This window comes from Heliangelus exortis, chromosome 6, assembly GCF_036169615.1.
Source record: "Heliangelus exortis chromosome 6, bHelExo1.hap1, whole genome shotgun sequence".
Taxonomy (NCBI): domain Eukaryota; kingdom Metazoa; phylum Chordata; class Aves; order Apodiformes; family Trochilidae; genus Heliangelus; species Heliangelus exortis.
The window spans coordinates 13,750,917-13,772,526 of NC_092427.1; the positions used below are offsets into that span (position 1 = coordinate 13,750,917).

At 39.0% G+C, this 21,610-nt stretch overlaps 1 protein-coding gene across 1 annotated transcript in view; it reads left to right on the forward strand.

The window, feature by feature from the left end:
- CNTNAP5 (contactin associated protein family member 5) overlaps positions 1-21,610 on the forward strand; it is a 264,807-nt gene that overhangs the window by 180,037 nt on the left and 63,160 nt on the right. The window contains exon 13 of the mRNA XM_071746754.1: positions 7,039-7,239. Within this exon, the coding sequence (XP_071602855.1) occupies positions 7,039-7,239 (201 nt within the window). The remainder of the gene's footprint in view (positions 1-7,038; positions 7,240-21,610) is intronic.

Here is a 21,610-nt window from a genome sequence, read left to right on the forward strand (position 1 = left end):
TTTTTCTTTTTTTTTTTTTTTTTTGGTCACTCAGCTAGAAATGATCAATATTTTATTCTTCCATATCGTACATATTCCATGGCATGTAAAGAGGGTTGAATTCAGGAGGATACAAGTTGTGTTTGTAGCTGAAGTGTCTAAATAAAATATCCACTCACAGTATGATACAAGAAAATACTGTAGCAGTTCACCTTTATTACACACATTGTTGTAAATAAGGAGTGGACTGGACTACAAGAGATAGGGACTGCTACAAAGCAGAGCTGGCTGGACCTCAGTCTTTGCAGTAGGGATCACCATTGATGTTCCCCAAAATAATTGTGGAATCGGTGGTATTATTTTACATGGCATCCACTTTTTCCTTGGTTGCCACAAAAGAATCTCAGTTCCTTGCTCAGTGCATCAGTATGTAATTTATTAATCCATCTTCCCCAAGATGTCACTTTTTTTTTCTTTGTATGGCAATTACATATACAGAAGTCAGCACATGATTCAGCCCTTGAAATGTTTCCTGTTTCACGCTGTAGTTCTAGTTATAAATTTCTGGTTTGAATTTTTCATAAAATATTCCAGAACTTTGTAAGATGAAGAGTGTTAAGTGATTATATTATGTCAAAGGCATTGTGCTATCAGCAGCTGCCTTGCTGTTTTCAACAAAATTGTCAGGTTTCTGATGGGCATCACAGCAGAAGTCCTGCAAATCTTCACTATCACATTTCCAGGAGGGCACCAAGGAAGTTTTAGTAAAGAAGAACATAACTAGATATTTTCCTCTAACTTTTCCCTTTTAACCAAGAGTTACTGCAGCTTAATCACTCTCCTGCCACATCTGCAGTGCTCACAAATAAGCTGCTGCTCACGCCAGCTGTCTCAGTGAGAGGTGGATTCATTTGTCCCAGACACGGGTGTCTGGTGTCATGTTGGAAACCTGCAAATGTCCTGCCCAGCCTCCTGGTGCTTCATAAGAAGAATAGCAGATCTCCTGTGGACTCCTCTTCTTGTCTGCCAGGCTCATGCAGATCTCTGAGACATCACCAGACATTATGAAATGGCAGAAAAGTAATTATGTGAGTGTCCCAAAACTCACCTCACATGAAGGAGACTGAATGAGAGAAAGCTGCACTGTTGTCACAAGTGCAGCAAGAAAAGCATCTGTTTTGCACTAGCAAGTTCAGGGACTGCCTCTTCAGGAGTCAGTGAACTAAAGCTGATTGTGTAAGGAATTGTCTTTTCATATTCTTTGTGGGGTGGATGTTGGAGCCTCTGGGTTAAACTGCCACTGCAGCTCAGAGCAGGACAGTGTTCAAGGAGCAGAGCCTGACTTTTGTGTGGCTTAGGTACAGCTTTCAGAGCAATATTTGGCATTCAGTCTAGAGCCTCATAAAACACATGCATTATATGAGCTCTCAGAACAAATTTTCTCTCTCTCATGTAGCATTTACCGTATGTTTGGCTTGTTGGCAGTTTAATCAGTCTGAATAATCTTGTTTTGTGACAAACCTCCTAAATCACAACGGAGTGATGCAGTTTGTATGGGTGAAATGTGCTCCACAGAGATATTTCGAGTTGAAGAATAAAAATGAGAATTAGACAATACAGAACTCATTGAAAGCCAGTTTTCCAGCTGCTCTAATTTCCCACAATTTAATTTGTGTGCTGTCAGAAGCAACTTGGAGGCTTCCAGCAAGATGATGGAACGATGGGTGAGGCTAAACAGAGGGTCTAAAATGTGCTGAATGCATTGCAGCCCCATGCTGTAAAAAAACATCTCCTAGGACCAAATACAGGCAAGCATAATATCCTGGTAAATTGGACCATTAAATAAAACTGCAAAGTCATAAAGCTGTACCATTACCCTGAAATTAAAGCATTGTCACCTTTGAAATATAGAACAATTTAACAAGCATTTAGGAAATCTTTTCAAGGCTGCACTTAACTATTCCAGGTTATACAGTAGGAGATGTGGCTACATTCTCCTACTGGGTTTTGAACGACTATCAGCTTGTATGTGATTTAAAATTTTACCAAGCTGAGACAGTAATAAAATAATAAAGTAGAATAATAGAAGGTAGAACTAACAGTGACCTTTGTCTGGAGAGCAGCTTTTTCATTCTCACTGTAAATTCGCAAGTGCAGGGAGAGCTCATTAAGTTGAGTAAACAGGGAAAAAAAAAACAACACAGTATGGACGGATATAAAAAAACTGTAATGTGTCTGTTGAAATAAAGGAAAAAATATCCGTATCTATGTAGTTTAACAGTTTCCAGATGCTAGAAATGTCTAGAGGAGCTAGTGGAACTCAGCTTGGTTTGCATCTGTGGTTACAATGTCACTGTCTAAAAATACAAAAAAAAACAAACAAAAAGAATAAAGTTGTCTTTTATTTTCTTTTTTCTTTTTTCTTTTATCTTTTCTTTTCTTTTCTTTTCTTTTCTTTTCTTTTCTTTTCTTTTCTTTTCTTTCCTTTCCTTTCCTTTCCTTTCCTTTCCTTTCCTTTCCTTTCCTTTCCTTTCCTTTCCTTTCCTTTCCTTTCCTTTCCTTTCCTTTCCTTTCCTTTCCTTTCCTTTCCTTTCCTTTCCTTTCCTTTCCTTTCCTTTCCTTTCCTTTCCTTTCCTTTCCTTTCCTTTCCTTTCCTTTCCTTTCCTTTCCTTTCCTTTCCTTTCCTTTCCTTTCCTTTCCTTTCCTTTCCTTTCCTTTCCTTTCCTTTCTTTTCTTTTCCTTTCTTTTCTTTTCCTTTCTTTTCTTTTCCTTTCTTTTCTTTTCCTTTCTTTTCTTTTCTTTTCCTTTCTTTTGAAAAATCTTCATATTGTAGAATAGGAACAGTATTTGAAGCCCCATTTTCCAAAGCCAGAGGTAGGTCTCTGCAAATGCATGTGCAAGTCATGGAGCTAAGTTGCAGACAGCTGTTGCACTGCTTTCTAGCTGTATGGATCTGTGTGGATGATCAGATTACAGCTACTTTTTTCTACATAGTTTCTGAGGCATACCTGAAATGCAGGTTCCCAAGTTGTTGCCAATAGTCTTCAGAGAACGTGCTGATAGAGCTGTAAGCTTAAAATTCCTTGATCTCATTCTGAGGCAGACAGCTGTGTTCTGGGAGCAGCCCTAGTGAAACTTATGCATGTGAATTTGAGAAAATAGTTTGATCTTTTTCTAAATGCTTCCAGGTTTCAGGAGGAGAAAATGGTGGTTGAATAAAGCCCAAGACTTGATCTGAATGGTGAGGGTCTTTAGAAGAAAGGATGTTAAAGGTGTGGATTTCTGATCTGTGAAAGCAGGTGCTTGTGGTTTTGCTATTGTTTTGGAATTATCCATGAATTTTCTGCCTTCCAGCTCTTAGTCACTTCTGCTTCAGGGCAGGGGGGATACCAGTGTCAGCTCTCTCACTCTGTTTAAAGCAAACTGAAGTTTAAATCCTTTTCAGGCTTATTTGCTGAGTGCAAACAAAGGGTTGTCCTTTTGAAAGAAGGAACTTTCTCTGCTTTTTTACTGCCATGTGAATGTAATCTCTTATTCTTCTACCAGGTTGTGTGTGACTTTGTGGACATTACCTTGCTTTTTATGCCTCATGCCCCTCTTTCTAAAATGGAAGTACTTATTCATTTCCTGGGAAGTGGGAATAAGCGTGGCTGAAATGGTTGAATCTCTTTCTTTTCCTCCTCTAACATTGTTGTCACCAGTTCTTTCGTCTTGAGTCTTCAGTGTGTTGGGCAACCCTTGTAATCTGAAGGCTTCCTTCAGACTCCAAGCTTTTAAAGCCTCTTTCATTGTGTTTTCATTTTTTCTTTTTTCTCCTTTTTGCTTTGTTGAAAATAAAAAAGATAGCAGAAGATGTATTTCTCTGTGGTCTTTCTACACCAACTGTGCACTGAGAAAAGAAACAAACTTTTGAATGGTGATTGCTTCTACAGTCTCAGAGGTGTGCTTGCTGGTGGCTCTGAATTTCAGTAGATCAGTGAGCCAAACCTAAGTATTTTTGGAGATATATTTGCTGATGATTACGTTTACTTCAAAGATAGAGCATAAAGGGAATCTTTAAAGTGATCAGCAAAGCACAGATCTGATCTGTAAAAGTAACAAGTGTAACAGATCAGTCGGGTAGTTTAGGAAATGTCTAAAGTATTCTGGAATTCTTTCCTTTCTCTGCTATCCTTACATACTTTCTAAATCACAATTACTCTGAATACAGAAAGAAATCTAATTTCTTTTTCTCTCCTTTTGGAAACATGAGGATGGAAAATCTGCAGATAGCTTCTTATTTCTGAAAGATCCCATGGCAGAATAAAGTTCTGGAATGTCAAAGTTCAGATTTCACAGGGACAGATGAGTTCAGCTGTAATGATGAAAAGAGCACTGAAAATTAATGAACAGTCAGAGAGGAAAATAAGAGAAAGACCCATTGCATTACACTTACTTACTGAGTCCTTATCACTGACATTATGTTTGTTGGTGTCTTATCCAGCCTCATTTAAAACATGTCAATTAATTACATTTCCAGTACTTCTCGGGAAGAATGCTTTATGCCATGCTCCTTTTAATAAGTTTTTTTATTAATCCTTTGTTGCTCCTAATTAGTAGGTTTTGATGCCTTTGGCTATTTTGGGTACCAGCACAGCACCTTTCGTGGTGTGCAAGTCCACAGCCTGGAAAGCACAGTGGTGTTCCCAACTCTGAAACTGTAGTGCTAGGCTGCTGTACTTCCTGAGCATTGAGAGCATTGATTTTATTGCAATCTCAAAATTATATTAATAATATATATCAATAATTCTCAGTGGGGAGGAGCTTATGACTGCCCATCTGGAATGTCAGCAAAGACTTTGTTCCATTGTGTCCTGGTTTTGTGTTTTACTTACAGTCACTTCATGCTGTTTAGTAGATTTTTCATTGTGGGCAAGGGTTAAATTTCTGCCAGCTTCAGTAAAAGTTAGCTTGCCCTCAACTGCTTCTGAAAAATCTGTTCTGTTGGTGTCAGTCCTTGAGAAAACAAGAAAAAACAGAAAGTATCTGGCTGGTAAGAATCACTGCTTTCAGGTGTACAAGATGTGTGTTAAGTCATTGAATTATATTGTGTTGGAAGGAATATATGTGCAGGACTGTGCAGGGTATTGTACTGTAGTTGTTGACTGTGATTACAACTACTGGGACAAGTTTCACAAGAAATAATAATGTTATACTTCTTGTGATTTTAATCTAACTTTTGTGTATCACACATTACAGCAGTGTTTCTTTGAGCTCAAACTCAAAGGGTCCACAAGCAGAATCCTGGACTCAGCAAGAACCCCAGAATTACAGATCTATGAGCAAACCCTTTCTGTTTACCATCACAGAAATTATGTGAGTTTTGAGAGGGGAATATATGGTTTGCTGAGTGTAAACTGTCCTTACAATTAATGCCATACATTACTGGGTGAGTAATTTCTCCTTAACTTTCAGCCAGATCTTGAACAGACCTCTTTAAATAGTCTCCAGATGGTTATTGTTACTTGCCAGTCATCTGAATGCCTCCGTAATGACAATCCATTAAATCCTCTGAGTGTCTTTGCACAGATAGTCCATTTAGGATTTTTATACACCTATTAGATTTCTGTTGGAGTAATCTGTGGGATATTTGTAGCTCAATGAAAAATACTTTAACTGCTGTGCACTGAAGTGGCCAGGAAGATACAGGGCTCATCATGCCAGCACATTGGGGAGTACCCAGAAAGCTCATGCTCTTCAAGAACTCAGACTCTTGAAGAGTTAATGTGATAAAACCATCTGAACACTTAAATGCAAAGTTTTTAAGATTGATTTAAAAGGATCCAGTTCAGCATTATCCAGGGTCTCCCTGGTGAAGCATGAATAACAGAATAGAAACCTTTTGTCTAGATCTTGCCTCTTTTCTCTGTAACTGTCCATAGGTTTCTGCAAGTGAGATTGAAAACTTCCCCTCATCAAATAACTGAAATTTACTTCCTGAAAATTTGGACTTGTCACTATCTTGTATCATCACTAGGCAAGCAGTGTTTTTGATTAGAAGGGAATTTACTGGATGTGACTCCTAGTGAGATTTACTGGGTATTACTGGGTATATAATTTGCTGGATGTGCCCCTGATGGAGCACATGCAGAGTTCAGTCCTGTGAATCCTCATTAAAGAGTTTGCCTTTTACTCTGGGTCAGTATGGCACATTGGCTGTTCAGGCTGTCCTTGTTGCTGTGGCACCAGAACCAGCTGGGAAACAGCTTCCCTGCTAAGCTAATTGCTTTTAATTGTGATGATCTCCTTATTAGGCCTACCCCAGTACTGCTCATGGGCTGGGTTGTTATGGTTCAGGTTGGGTTTAAACCTAGATTTTACCTTCAAAATCCTTTGCTCTGCCAGTAAATCAAATGAAGGAGATGAGAATCAGCTCCCCAGCATGCAAAAGCATCAGCATTTACAGTTAACTACAGATGCCAAGTCATATGTTGCTTTGTTCCATCATCTGAGCAGAGCATTACTCACGTTACATATAGAAAAATCTGGAAACTGAGTAAAAGGAGTGATCTGTCTTCTAGCTGGGCAGTAAGAACATTCCTCAGTTTTAGCTTTGTGGCTCCTGTGTCTGGTGAGTTTGTGCTACCTTATCAGCTACTGTTCTGTGCTGTATGTTATGTGCTTTCAGGTACAGCTGTTTGCAAAAAAAAATGTTACTCCTATGTGCCACATTAGTATGTCTTTCCAGATGAAAGGGCTCTAACTCCTTTCAGATACCTGGTAATAGAAGAAGCTGAAGATCTTCCATGGTTCCTGGGAAGTTTGCTGTTTCTCTCTTCCTCGGTGGGCTCTGTAGTGTTTGCTTGGTCTGGTTCAGTGAGAAACAGGGGTGTGGGCTACACTGACCAGTAATTGGTCTTCATCACAAAGTGGCTTTTTCAGAGTCCAGAGTCCTGCTGATGCTCTCTCTGAAGCAGTATAACATTAGATTTCAATCCTTTTTTTTTTTTTTTTTTTTTCCCCTGCCTGTTGCAAGTTTTCTGCTGTTAACTTCCCATTCAATCCTTTTTCATTTAACAGAAGATAAGATCTGGACTTCAGTGCAGCATAACAACACAGGGCTGACCAGGGTCCAAGGAGCTGATCCAGAGAAGCCATACACCATGTCCTTTAACTACAACAGCAGTGCAGAGCAGCTCGAAGCCATGATAAGCAGTGCAGAGTACTGTGAACAGGAGGCAGCTTACCACTGCAGAAGATCACGTCTCCTCAATACCCCAAGTAAGTGCTGTGATCCCAAATCTTTCCTGAGCACTGTCACTGATCAGAAAAAAAAGGAAAAAAAAAAAAAAAACCAAGTCAAAATTAATAGTAGCAATACAGAACAGGGTGAAAAGTCTCACTTTCTTGGATGCCACTGGGCAGTGCTTGTCCTCTGCAAGAGGGTCAGAGGTCTGCAGAGGAGCTTCCACTCTGTAAGTTCATGTGTACTAATGCTCTTAAAGCTTCTACAATGGAAACTGAGAAACTACTAAAAACTACTGTGTTTAACTGATGGTAAATGGCTGTGTATATTATTTTACAGTTTTTTACTCTATATTAAAGATAGAAAGAATCCAGATTGCTCTAGACTCTTAGAATGTTTCTAGAGAAGAGGGTTGCACCCTCTTCTGAGTCCCACATGCCTGAATATGATGTCTAAGGTGCTTGGTAGTACAGTTTCTGGAGCAAAACTAATTTTCCCTTTGTGGTAAAGGGGAAGGTTTTTTCCCTGGTTTAATGTACCAGCAACAAGAAACAAGAGGGTCTGATTAATTTGTGTCTCTCTGTGGTACCAAGTTTCCAATGACTACTCAGGATGGCTGCCTTTCATTCAACTATTTCTTAGGTTTGAGATTTTACATTTGCTTATCCAGAGAGATGAATAACTTTAAGGGCAGACTTCTGAATGTCTTCAGAGTCTCATCTGGTTACTTGCAATGTCTGCATGGTCCTGGTGATTCTTTGATTATTGGCATCTCTTGAATTTCTTAGTAAGTTAGAAGAAATTCCACTGAAAGCCTTAAAAGGGGATCTTGGAATGGAAGCTCCTAATGTGTTAAAATACATTGCCTAGTGAGATGCATATATATAAAAAAAAATAGTGATAATCTTCTGTAAATTGACAGTACATAGCTTTAGCCCCAAAGCAGGATAATTAATCTACCAACTGGCAGACTGGCTAAGATGATTCCTGACAACCAAAGTTGTGAATCTTGACTCCTCAATGGAGAGGACATGGGGATGGTGTCCAGCAGCCCAGCTTGCATTCTTGTAGCTGCTGCAGTGCCACTCTTGGCCTGACAGTTGACCACACAAGAACTGCACAGATCTGAACTCTTTAATACAACTCCAGCTGATTAATCAGAAAAAAGAAATGAAATCCAGTGCTACACATGTGGTAGACACTATATTTTTTCCTCTTTTTTCTTCTTTTTGTATGGTTTTTTTATGCTTTTTAATTACAGTTTCAATTTTTCATCCTGAACTTTCTCAATATCCTAAGGCTGTAACTTGGGCAACATGTGGCACATACTGAAAAATAAGTTGTTTGAGTTGCTGAAATTACAAGGTACAATCATAATGTGTTCTTATCTGAGAATTGTGTTTTTAAATGATAGAAAGGCAGTTTTTCCCTGAGGTCTTAAATAGGAGTAGTAGTTGATACTAATTTTGGGATAAACTGCTGCTACATTATCAAAGAGCTTAGAGAGCCAGTGGTGCTGAACACGATTGATGTCTCGTAGATTTCCAAAGAATTTTCATTCATAAACTGGAAGATGAGCTACAAGTGTGAATAACTACCAGGGTGTTTTGCTGGACTGACTGCAGAAGGTTCTCACTTGTGTTGTTTATGCCCAGAAGTAGCTGGAGGAAGTTTGATTTGGGGCCAGAGTAACAGAACAAAAGTCAACACTTGTTTTTTTTTTTAAATTCAGCCTAGGCTTTTGGATGCCTGAAGCACTATGTTCTTTCTGAGTTGCCAGGTCATCATAATCTGTAATTATGGTTAATGAACCACACTTCAGCTCATCCTTCAGAAGTCAATGTACAATGCACATGTATTGATTGCAAGGCTGCATTTGTAGGCCAGCAGGAAACATTACATGACCTAATCCAGCCTGGTGAGCATCTCTACTCGTTAATACTTCTGGACTGAGCCCAGAAGTGAATGCTTGATGAAAAGGCATCTCCCAAAGGTACATCTGATCTTGACAGAGCTATAAAAGTTCCCCTTACTGCAAGGAATCTAATCCATTTCTGAGCTTTCTCTTGTTTTGGCCTTTGTTCTTTTTTTTTTTTCTCCCAAGGAGATGGAATACATTATTAGGATATCTCAGCTGGTAGCACCAAAGCCCCACATCCTTGTCACGTTTTATAGAGAAAAAAAACATTTCTTTTCCTTTTGCATTCATAACAGTACTCTTCAGCAAAGATGTATCTTGTTACATAGCAATTTTGGCTTTGACCTGGGGAAAAACAGAAAAAATAGATGTGACTGGCCAAGGGGACAATCACGGCACTTTGAGCTGTCTCAGAGAAACCAAGGGAGACTCCTGGTTTGCATGGAATTGTCCCAGTTTGTATCAAGGAATTAGTCTCTCCACTCTTCCTACTACCTCTTGCCCTGAAGACACAAGCATATCCCCAGCAGGTGTGATTCAGCATAGTCTCCCTGTTGAGTTGGTTGGATTTACATCTACAATGTGTCAGACATGCAATCTGGCAGTTGGCAAAGGAGTTTACTCATCTCCACCTCCTGCTGTCTGGAACAGCCTTATCAGTTCTCACTGTCATACTATGGCTTAGCTGCAAGCATGTCTTTGAAAACTAAAATTAAATTGCCCCAAACTGCATTTTTGTACATCTCTGCCATCAGATAGATTTTCAGGACATTTGTGAACATCAGAATAGATATCTATTCATTAAAGGAATAAATGGCTTTCTCATGATGCTGACAAATGAAACTTAAAATTTATGACCAATAATTTTAAGTCTCTTGGGACTTCTCCATGCCTGCTGGAGAGAGACTCACATAACTGGAGCAAATCTGGCAGTTTGCATTAATTAGGAAAGTCAACCACACTCTTAGCAGAAGATTGCAGACTGTACCACCTCCTCATCCTTAGAAGCAGAGACCAAGACAAGCTAGCAGGAGAGAAGTGTGCTACCTCTGAAAGTGCTGTCTTGATTCTGGGCATCTGAAAAGAAAGACTCCTGGGACTCTGATTTCCCTTCTTTGTGGTGCATCTCAGTTAATACCTAGGAAAAGGGTATGTGCACAAGGATAGGTGCATGTGTGCATGTGCATGTTTAATTAAACTGTTGACATATAAGATGTTTGAAGGTACAAAAACACTATTAACTGAGTAGGCCCTTGGCTATGACTGAATTTGCTCATTTTTCTAGAAGCAGTGGGTGTACTCAAAGGCTTAACATTTGGAAAGCTGCCTCACATCCACCATATCAAGGACTTAACACACTGACAGCTTTATCAGTGGCAGGATAGCTTGCTTTACAATACTTGGCTGACAGTCTGTCAAGTTCATAACACATTTGTGTAGGCAAGGACTGAGAAAAGATCAGTCCTGGAGCAAAATCAAAGAAATAGAAATGACTTCAGGTGGTGTTTTTTCCCCCTGCCTTATTTATTTTTTCTTTTTCCAGTAGAATTCCTGTGCCATGTCACGTCAAGCTCTGATTTCAAACATCCATCCTAAACTGCACACCTCTTCCCTGAACTTTCTGCCTGTCCCTCTTAGGATCTGTCAGTTCCATATTATATGACTTGCACCAAGGTTATCAACTCTTCTTCTCCCCTCTGCCTCCTAGCTAGACTTATGTCTTGGTGCTGAGGTGTACCATGTGCTGCCTCCAGGTCTGTGACCCCTTACACCAGAGACCTGGTTGCCCTCACATGTGAACCACTGTATTTGCATGTTATACCTCTGTTATTTGAGGGAAAGATGGAGTGCTTCCTCACAGCAGGGAGCCTCTCCTGATTTCTGAGTTGAGATTTAATTCTGCTGCTGAGACAGTTCAGTAGTGGTTGATCTATGCCCTGTATGTTGCTAGGGCTCTTCATCTGTGCAGGCTCTCTCTTTGGTTCCAGATGAGATCTCCAGTCATGTCAGAACATAAGATGCTAAAATATGACCTGCAGGGTCCTGCCTTCAGTAGTGGCTGCTGGAGAGGTGCAGCTTAGAGTATGAAGACTGATTTTTAGCACATCCCTTGGCATGTTCCTATCACCAGCAGCTGCTCTGTTAAGGGGATTAGAGTTTACACAATTGCCAATCCCTTTTAGTATCTACCATGGATCTGTTGCCTATAAATTCGTGTAATCGCTTTTTGAACTTTATTATATTGTCTACTTCTGCAGCCTCCTAGAAAATCAAGCTCCAGGAGTTCCTTACTTGCTGCATACAGAACTTTTTTTTTTTTTTTTTTTTTTTTTTTTTTTTTAATGTGTTTTAAACTAATGTATTACTCAGTGTACTGAGTTCTGACATTGCAGGATGTGGTGAATCACAGTTCTGCACTCATCCAGTGCTTTTATAGAGCTTTTAATTGTCCTTGGACCTTCACTAGCTCTAATATTTTATTCATCAGCAATGGCCCACAGGTGTTTTGAGGTGTGGTTTGCACCAAGGTTTCCTATAATGGGGACACCACTTTATATAAATGCTATAAAACCACTTTATATAAACTTTATGGAGAAAGAAGTGTGAAACCTGAGTTCTGATGAAGTTTTTTTACGTAGATGTACCATGAGGTGACATAAAAGACCTGTAACAAGCAGTCTTTTACCATTGGGGTTTTGCCCACTATTATTTTATGCCTTTCAAATATAATTTTAATTTTATCATTACAGGTACTTTAAGTTGTTATTGCATTGCCAGGAGACTATTTGTCATTGCACAAAATAACTTTAAATTGTTATTGCATTACCAGGAAACTATTTGTCATTGCACAAAATAATGGAACAGGGCAATCTGCCCCCAAGAAGTGGTTCACATTGAAGGGAGTAGTGGATAGGTGCCAGGTGTAGATTGTGTGTTGTAATTAATTGTAGGTAATTAGAAACCCTTTCTTGAGAATGATTGACTTGCCATCTGTGTTTCCACCACCACACCTTGTTTCTCCTGTCCAAAGTGTCAGTGCTGACAGCTTCTCACAAGCACAATTTTAGATAACTTGTGCCATATTTAGAGACTTTTGAACAGAGTTCAGCACAGTAATGCAACATTCCCCTTATTTGTAGGGAGAGATTTAGAGGCTGGTTTTAAAGATGCTCCATTGTTAGCAGTGTGCAACAGATTATAATACAGGTGGTCTAAGCAGAATGAAAAAGCCGGCTGCTTACTTGGCATCTAGCATGTGTGCACCTGTGAGTAATGGCAATATCATTATCCCAATTTCTGACCCTTTACTTCCCTTGCCATATACAATCCCTCCTGACTGGCAGGGAGTTAAAGTGTGCTGTAGCTGCCAAAGAAGGAATGGCAGCTGCTTGCAGTACTTCTCCTCTAGTCCTGTTGCGCTTCTCGGAGATTGCAATGCAGCCAAGAAGCCGAGCCATGGGAAGAAATTCCTGGTCAGTCATACACTGGGTGGCTTCTAACCCAGTGGGAGGAAAGTGTGCTACCTCCTTGAGCCCTGCTGCAGGAGAGGACAGGATTAATGTTACCTGGCATACTTCTGGAGTGACACCAGAAAGGCTCAAGTCTCCTGTGACTCCTTCAGTGAGCACTGGAGCACCATTATCTGTGTCTGCTTCAGGCACAGGGTGTCGTGCTTTTAAGGAGTAGTGAATAAGGAGCATGCATGGGCAATTCCTTTTTGTTCCTGTGGAATAAGTCTATAATACTTCTGCTGTCACTGGAAATTGTGGTTGTGTTTTTTTCTCCCTTGAATTACTATTTTATTTTTTTTTTAATTTGGGAATTATACTTCTATTATCTTTTGTTCTTTTTTTATAGTCTACCTAGAAAAGTAATTTGCCTGAATAGACCTGACATGGAAAGTACTTCTTCCAATATACAGGAAGCATGTATTGGGGTTTCAGTGAAGACATAGGACAGGGAGATGAAATGTAAACCTAGACAACAGAATTTGAGCCTGGAATCTGGAATTTTGTGAGCTGTTACTGCTGTAAGGAGGTCAGTGCTGCGAACTGATGCTGCAAGATGTAATCCAGTAGGTTGGGACTTCTGTTCCCAAGGAACCTCTGGTTTGGAGTGAAGCTAATCACATCTGTTTGTCAGCCTGTGAAACTTATGGGATGGCATAAGTGCTTCTACCACAAACGCTTGAGTTCAGGGAATTCAGCAGCCCAAGTAAGAGTTTGGAAATTGATAGTTTTATGAGACACACATGTGCCAGAAACATAGCCTAATGACACCTCTGACTTGAGAAACCCAATTGTATAAGCTATTTTTACACATAACTTGATTTTTTCGGGCCATCCCAGCCATCATTCCCTTCATCATGTGCAGTGATAGTCTTTTTTACTCAGCGTATTGTTAACAGTAAATAAATAATGGCAATTAGAACCAAACAGCTAATCCATGGCTTGTTATATTAATGGGTCATTAGCTATGACAGCAACCTGTCCACCATTCAAGAAAGCAAGCAGGACTGCTGCCTGAGCAGAAAAGTGTGCCTTCTCCCTCATTAGAGCCACAGCAGGGGGTGTGTTCTCATAACACTTCCATTTATCTGCTTTGTGCAGCTGTCCTACTTTGAGCATCTTGAGCAGCATTAGACACAAACTGTCTCACTGACACTAAACCAATTTCTTAGTCAAATTTGGGCCAGTGGAGAGAGTGATGTGTTTGGAGTCAGGAGAATAGAAAATGTAGTAAGTCGAAGAGTTTTCAACTAACCTCTTCTACCAAGATGCCACGTGAGTGAAGAAATTTATGTTTCTATTAACATTGTCTTTGAGGACAGCAAAGCATTTGGTTATGTGTTCTCTCAGTTTAATGTGTATGTTGGGTTCATTTGACTCTCATACAGATTTGAGGAAGTATGTGCAAAGTACATGCAAAGCCAAGGTACTCACTGAAAATCAGATGTGATAGAGCAAGTGAATGGGACAGAGCCCGCATGCTTTGGTTTTGCTTTAATCTGACCTATCCAGGAGAGCAGAGGTGTTAGGAGACTATACATGGAATAAACAATGGCATAATTTAATTTCATAATGTAATTAGGAGAAAAGAAAATGTAAGCAAATGGAAAAAGAATTCAAATCTTACTTAGATATGCTCAGACTCATTGCATGTACATCTTTAGGCCAGGAATTCTACCCCCATTACATTGTGAAGACAGCCTATGGGAAATGTATTCACTATTTTTGAAAGTGTGACAGCAAATGGGAAGAAGGGGAAAAGAAGGAAAGAAGGAAGAACACAGGGGAAAATAAACCATGAGGGTCAGCAGAGGCTGTGTTATCATCATACTCTGTGCTTGTGTTCAAACAGCAACAGAGCAAGAGCCTTCCCTAAGGCTATTTAGTTCAACATTTTTTGTATGTGAACCATATGATGTTAAGGGGAACATGAAAATATCTCTTCTGTCTTCTACTCTCCTTTGTAAAAATATCTCAAATTATAGAGTGAAAGCAAGCATGCTTGGAAAAAAAAATCTGCAAACCTTTGAGGGGAAAAAAGTTTTGTACTTCTGCATTTAAAGCAAGTGAGAATTATTTAGCTCCCTCCAACACAGATTGCTTTAGGGACAATCAGATTTGACTGAGACTTGTCAAGTAGCTAGAAAGTTGTGCTGACCTGGAAGAAAACAACCCTTTTCAAATCCATTTTTGTTATCTGCTGGGCCAGAAAGACTGAGAACACAAATGACAAAGATTTTGAGCCTGAATTTGTTCAAGACCTCTTTTATAGCAGAAAGGCTCAGACTTAGAGGAGACTTGTTTAGCCAAGGGGTGTGTTCCTGTCTTAGCTGCTCAGGACTCAAAGCAGCAAGTGTCGACTTTGCTCTCAGGAGCAGAATTCAAAAATCAATAATGCTTTTTTATTTATTTTTTTTTATGCTAGCATTTAGAAAGGTTAACCAATTAATCTGAGCAGTCCTCCTTTAAAGTTAGTTTTCATATCTTGTTTAGCAGAGAGGAAAATTGAGGCATCAGACTGCAACTGATGACGATTTTGCCTGAAACGGGTATAGGACACTAGATATATTTGAAAGTACAACCCTAAGACCAATGGGCAAGTTTGTGTGCAGCCACAGAAAAGAACCATTGAAAAACTGTTCCTTCCCAGAGGAACAGCTCTGAAGTGTTGCATTTACAAGTGTGAGTTGTGCCTTGCCCTTTTGATGCTGGTGGAAGAATGGACACATCCTTCCTTAGAGGTCCATTTGGTTTTCGTAGTGCAGTGATTGACACAGTTAAATGGATTTAGCAAGGAAAGCAGGATTCCATTAATTTTTATCTACCTATCCGATTACAAGGGAAGTAATAGGGTATGCAGGTGTGGTATAATGGGATGGTAAATAAGGTTAGGGAAAAAAACTGTGATTCTGAACTGTAACTCAGAAGTAGTATCACCACTCTCAAACATCGATCAAGCATTCACATCTTCCTCTTCTTTTTCGCTTTTCTGAGGCAGTATTTGGTGTGAGAACCCCCAGCCTGCTTCCTTTATTAGACAATTAGTTGCCATATGGACAGCCCTTGTCTTTTATCTTAGTTGAAGTCTTGACAAAAAATCAGCTCACCTGAAAGTGAGTGCAATGCATTCTGAAAGTACTAGCTTAGCCATGTTGGCTTGAATCGAGGTATTGGTCTGAAAACAGCCAGATGCAACAGGCAGGGGTTCATAATCTGGTCTTCAGAGCCTTTCTCTAGTAATGCTTATTCAATGCTAGAATTCATCCCACTGTTTTTGCCTACAGGAATTACACAGTGACCAATACAACTGTTCTACCTGTTGTCTTGTCATACCTGCTACTGTAGTATAGGGTGTAGTTGTATAGTAAGGATGTTGTCTTCTTCTGTAAAGGACAATAGGGGACTCGGTGTAATTAAGAAACAGTGCCTTTGTTTTTTGATATGACCCCTGTTACACCTATCTGAAGTAGCCCTGTATGTTCCCCTTTCCCTATATCTTAGGTTTGCCAAAAAAGTTTAAAATTACCTGTCTAATTTACAACATGTAGTGATTCCGATATATTAACATTCATAATGCATGAAAAGTGCTCCCAGTAGTTTAGTCTGCAATCAGTAGCTAGTTCTTATTCTTCTTGTTCAGGCTGCCTCATTCAATGCCATCAAAATTGTTGGCACTTGTTGGTAAGAAAAGATGATAACACTTTCTGGAGTTTCTTTTTCTCAGTTTTGTATTACTGAACCTGATTCAGCTCTGACAGGTTTGTTTTACTGATGAGTCCAAGTCTGTGATGGGATGTTTTAAAAATTAACAGAGATCTGAAAAGTGGTTCTGAAGAAAACGTAACATCACGTACGTGATATGTTTAATTTAAATACTTATTTTAACTTGTCTTTTAGCTGCTGATTCAAATGGTCAGTACAGTCCATAAAATTATCTATTAATATAGAGTGCTCTCTTGTATTTTTATGTAGATATGTGCAGATAGGTTTGGAGGAAGAATGAAAGCTGACTGTAATTAGCCAGTTGGGATAGATGGATCATTGTCAGGACTGGTGCAAGACAATTACTGCTGGTTACTTTTTTTTTTTCTTTTTTTTCTTTTTTTTTTTTTCCTGTAGAGCTAAAGGCTTTCTGTACACTAGTGTTTGTTTAGCTCCCACTATCACCATGATTTCAAGCTCTCAGATTTTACCAGAAACTATTTTGTTACATGGCAGAAGTTTAGGGGCTGTTACTCAGAAATCTTCATGACTGACCACTAATGTAAAAGCAGAAGGTGGGATTCTAGGAATGGTCATTTCCTGACATAATCTGTTTCAGCTATGTATGGCTTTTTCTCTTTTGGTGAAAAGTCAGTTTTGTCCATTGTTTCCCATTTTAATATCTGTCAATGAACTAGGGAAGGTCACTCAGGCAACCAGAATTTTTCAGGCTCTATTTTGGGGTCCTGTTTTCCAGAACCTTCAGATTAAAAGCAGTGCTAGCTTTCTAGGTCACTTCTCTCCCAGTGCAGATTTATGTTCTGGATTCAGACAAAGAGATTGTGTTGCATTTACTGCCTCTGTGAGACATGCTAGGGCCACCAGTCAATCTGCAGAACATTAGAAGTACCTGCTTAATAGAGATGGAATTTTATTGAGTGAATAATTACGTTCTACTACTGCAGAAGTAATCACCTTAGATAGAACCGATGCCTCCAGAGGGAGGTATGTTCTTTCCAAAATGCCACCCTGGACATTTCATTTTACTTCCATACAAAACTCCAGAATCTGTCTGACCATATTGTACTACAGGTTGTCGTGTTTTCAGAGGATGAAATTTATGTTCCATGAAATATGCCATTGCCAAAATTAATAGGTAAATGAACAAAGTGAAACAGACCATTAGAACCACTGTAATATTGTAGTTGCTGGATTGTGGCACAAAAGCAGAAACTAATGGGTAAACATAATCATATTATAGTGACAGGAGCTATCGATGTATAGTACACAGCTGTGGTTACACAATGGAAAGCAGTCGACCATTATGAAATATGATTTGCAGACAGGGCAGTTGCAGGTAATTTTGCTTAGAATAATACTTTCCTTGGCTAGTTTGTATTACCTGATGGAAAATTATAAATGGCAGCTATTTTTTTTCTATCTTACTGGAATTTCATTTCAATTTTACTTTGATAATTTTCATAATCTTTTTTTAATGTTATTCTGAATCACAATACTGAGTTTTTTGTGTTGGCAGAAATGTTCCTGAGGCATGAGCAGATTGTTCTTGAATATTCATGCAAATAGGAATTCAGCCAAAGGTTTTTAGAAGGAGTGTTCACTCTAACATCTTGAAGTCTTTTTGATGCCCTTGTCTTTATTGCTGTTCTAAGACTTTGCTTCGTAATTTTAAGTGAACACTCAAACAATATCTAATCAAAATAAACAATTCTTAGGCTGAACTGTGTTTGTGTAACATGATTAAAAAGCTTTGAATAGCTAACATAATCATAACATTGTATTAATGGACAGCTTGAGAGAAGCTACAATATCAAATGATTCAACTGAAAAAAATACAAAGCTCAAAGATATGCAGGATCAGTTCCATTGGATTCAGTATATTTGTACTGACTTAGGCAAGGAAGCTGGTGGATTAATTCCTTAGTTATCACATCTTTTGTTAAAACAGTGTAAACCAAACTACTGAACACAGAAACACTGTAAAGTCTGGTATGTATAGAAGCTAACAAGTTCATCCATAGCTTTTAATGAAGTATTTGCAGAATCTAAACACTTTGGCACTGATGGATTGAAAAAGCCGATGCTGTGTTCCTCTAACAGAATAGATAGGTACAACCTGCACAACTGGACTAGAAAGGGGAGGAGAAGCATCTTTAAGCCTGGTTACTGGAGTGGTGTGATATAAATTACAATACTGTCTCTGGCCATTTTTCAGAGCCAAGAAAGGGACTGATGCAGGAGCTGCTTCAGATCGCTCTGCCACTCAAGAGTTCACCCATGCAGGAACATTTTGTCAGTGAATGACTGAAATAGATTCAGAGCTGCTTTATTCCACCAAAGTGGCTCAGGGTACTTCAAGCACTGAACGATATTTGGGTGCTCCCTTGTTTAGCTTTCTCTCCCAGAAGTTTTCTCTCCATGCATATGCAAAAAAAAAAAAAAAAAAAAATTAGCAATAGTCAGTTACTGTCATCTGCACTGAGCAACATCTTTTGAGGGACTATGTGGTGGGGAATTGAGTCCTAATGATCTGTTACAGGGAAGACTGAAGTGGTTCAAAGCTAGCCTGGGCAACAGCCAGCATTGCTGATTACATTTTTGTATCACAGGCCAATGGAGGGTTTCTCTACACAGAAAAAGAATACTCTGTAGAAGGTCTTCAGCTTGTTTAGATCATGGAATTCAATACATGTGTTTTATCATACTTTTCAACAGCACATAAGTGCTTCCACTGAACAGGATGTAAATTTGCATAGCTACTGTCACCTGTTAGCTGTACCCGAGTACACGTACTTGTACACTTGTACAATTGTGTCTGAAGAGACACAATTTACTATTTTCACCCACTGAATTAAAAAAATCACATCCAGCTGAAGTTGCAAGTAGAGAGTTAAATCTTGAAATTTTAGGCCTCAAAGCCCTGCTAAAGTCCTGCTGTCATTTATCAAGAGGAATGCTTACTTATACCATGCTACTTAATGTGGGATATTGCTATGGTGAGTGTAACCTATGACAAAACAGTGAAAACTTGAATGTGCTAAATGCAGAATTAGGTGACTAGTTGAGTGATAATATATTGCCTAACCTAATGAAAAGACATTACCTTTAAATAATGGACCGCATCATAGATTTAATTATCCCAAGGCAAGGTAGTAGGTGCTTCATGCAGACAAGGTCAATTACCTTATCCAGAAGAGCCTGTTTGAAGTGTATTATGAATAATTCAGACATAGAAATTAGCTTTGAAAAAGTGTCCCAGGTATAATGTGATGAAAGCATTCAATTTTTAAATATATTTAAGTCAACACCCAAAGGACAATTATGTCTGCTTAACTGGAAGACTACTTAAAAGACAAGAAATGACAATTGTGTGGTCAAATTCACATCAATGCATTACAGAGGGAAGCATTGTCATGGGGGCATAATCATATCAGGCCACAAGAAACTGATTTATAACTTCATCTGTAGTTTTACGTATTGAATGAAATTCCGTCAAAGATTGATTCACGTACTGAACTTTCTCAATACAAAAGAGACATTTTTTGCTATAATGGCTTTTTTATTTTGTTTATTCGGGGATTTTAGTTCTTTCTCTTTCAGGGGATAAAAGGAAGGTCAAAGTGATTGACTTACTTGTGTGATTTTGGAGTGTGACAAACCCAGAGGTGGAACCAGAACATTTAACTTTCCATCTTTAATCAGAAGAGCATTCTTCAGCTATAAGCACTAAATTGCACTGATTCTAAAACAGTATTGTTCCAGTCTAGGACTATTTAGCATTAGAGTTAAAATGATGACAGTAGCCATGGTAGCACAGTGCATGCTCACTTGACATATGGTGACCTTAGGTGTGAATTAGAAATGCAATAAACCGGTAAGTCTGGGGAATAACATGCTCTCTCAGCATATTTTGATTCCAGAGGCAAAACAATAACCTTAGCTTTCTCACTTTGACTTTGCAATAAGTGGTAGCAGCCAGGGGAAATCCCTTGGGAGCTGCAGTTTTCTAAGATGCCTGGCAAGAAGATGGCTAATTCATCAGGTACCTCAGTTTAAGTGTTGAAATGTAATAGTGACATTTCATGGCCTGTGAGTTTACCTGCTTTATTTGCTTCAAAGGGAGAGTTCAGCAGAATTTTAGAGGGTGCTATAGAATAGCATATCTAATGGGACATGCAGCCAGCCTAATCCTGTTTCCATTCATGTCAATGTCAAGAATCCCATTTAGTTCACCAGAAGCAGGCTTGGGATCCCTGGGACTTTGAAAAGATGGTTTGAATAAAGGGGAATAAAAGTTTGACACATTTATACAGCAAGCTGCTACAATACATGATGAAGTAGGAAACCTCCACAAAGAGACAGGAAAGAAAACTTCTATTAAAGCAAACATACTGAAAAATAGAAGACATGGGAGTTGAGTTTTTTGGTATTCTCCATCATCCATCTTCTCTCTAAGGATCAATTCTCCAGAAAAAGCTTAAGAATTTCCTTTCCTCCCCCTTCACACAGTTGTTGGCCTCCACCCCAGTGGTTTCTGGGAGGATTTGATAAAGACTAATCTGAGCCTAAGAGACTTGCTAGCTGTTGTACTTATTTGCATGTACGAATATGAACAGATGTTTACATATTAGTGTTAAGTAGGCCAGCTGTTTAGGAGTCATTTATGTATTTTATTTAAAAGTAAAGCTGTACAGTTAAAACCTTTACTCACAATGTGGAAAAGATAACCAAAGAAAACCAAATTAATTTCTTCCTGTACTATAGGGTGGCTTCTTTTACACACATCAGTTCTCTGTATCTCTGAATTTGTAGCATAGTACAGCTGCCTCCAATCTCTGGGCGTCTGTACTTTATTTTGACCACTTGCATGTGAGCTGAAGAATATACTCAGCACAGTGTCAGTGTTGTAAAATGTCATTTGTCTGAGGGTGAGAGGAAAAAAAAGCAATACTGAGATGAGATGGGGGGAGAAAGTTACCACTTTTCTCTACAAGAGGTTGCATATTGCTGATTGTTTATGCAGTCAGTTCTATAGTGAAGTATGCATAAGGGTAATGTTTGACTTTGCATTTGTTCTGCTCCTCACTCAAATGTGAGAACAAAGCATAATCCTTAGGAGTGTATTACAGCCATAAATGTGTAACTTATATTTATTAATTCCTTAATGTAAATCTGAATAGGAAAACTTCATTATGGAGGTGCTCATGTTCATGCAGGCATAGGGATAGAAAAAAAGAGGCCTGAGGAAGGAGCACT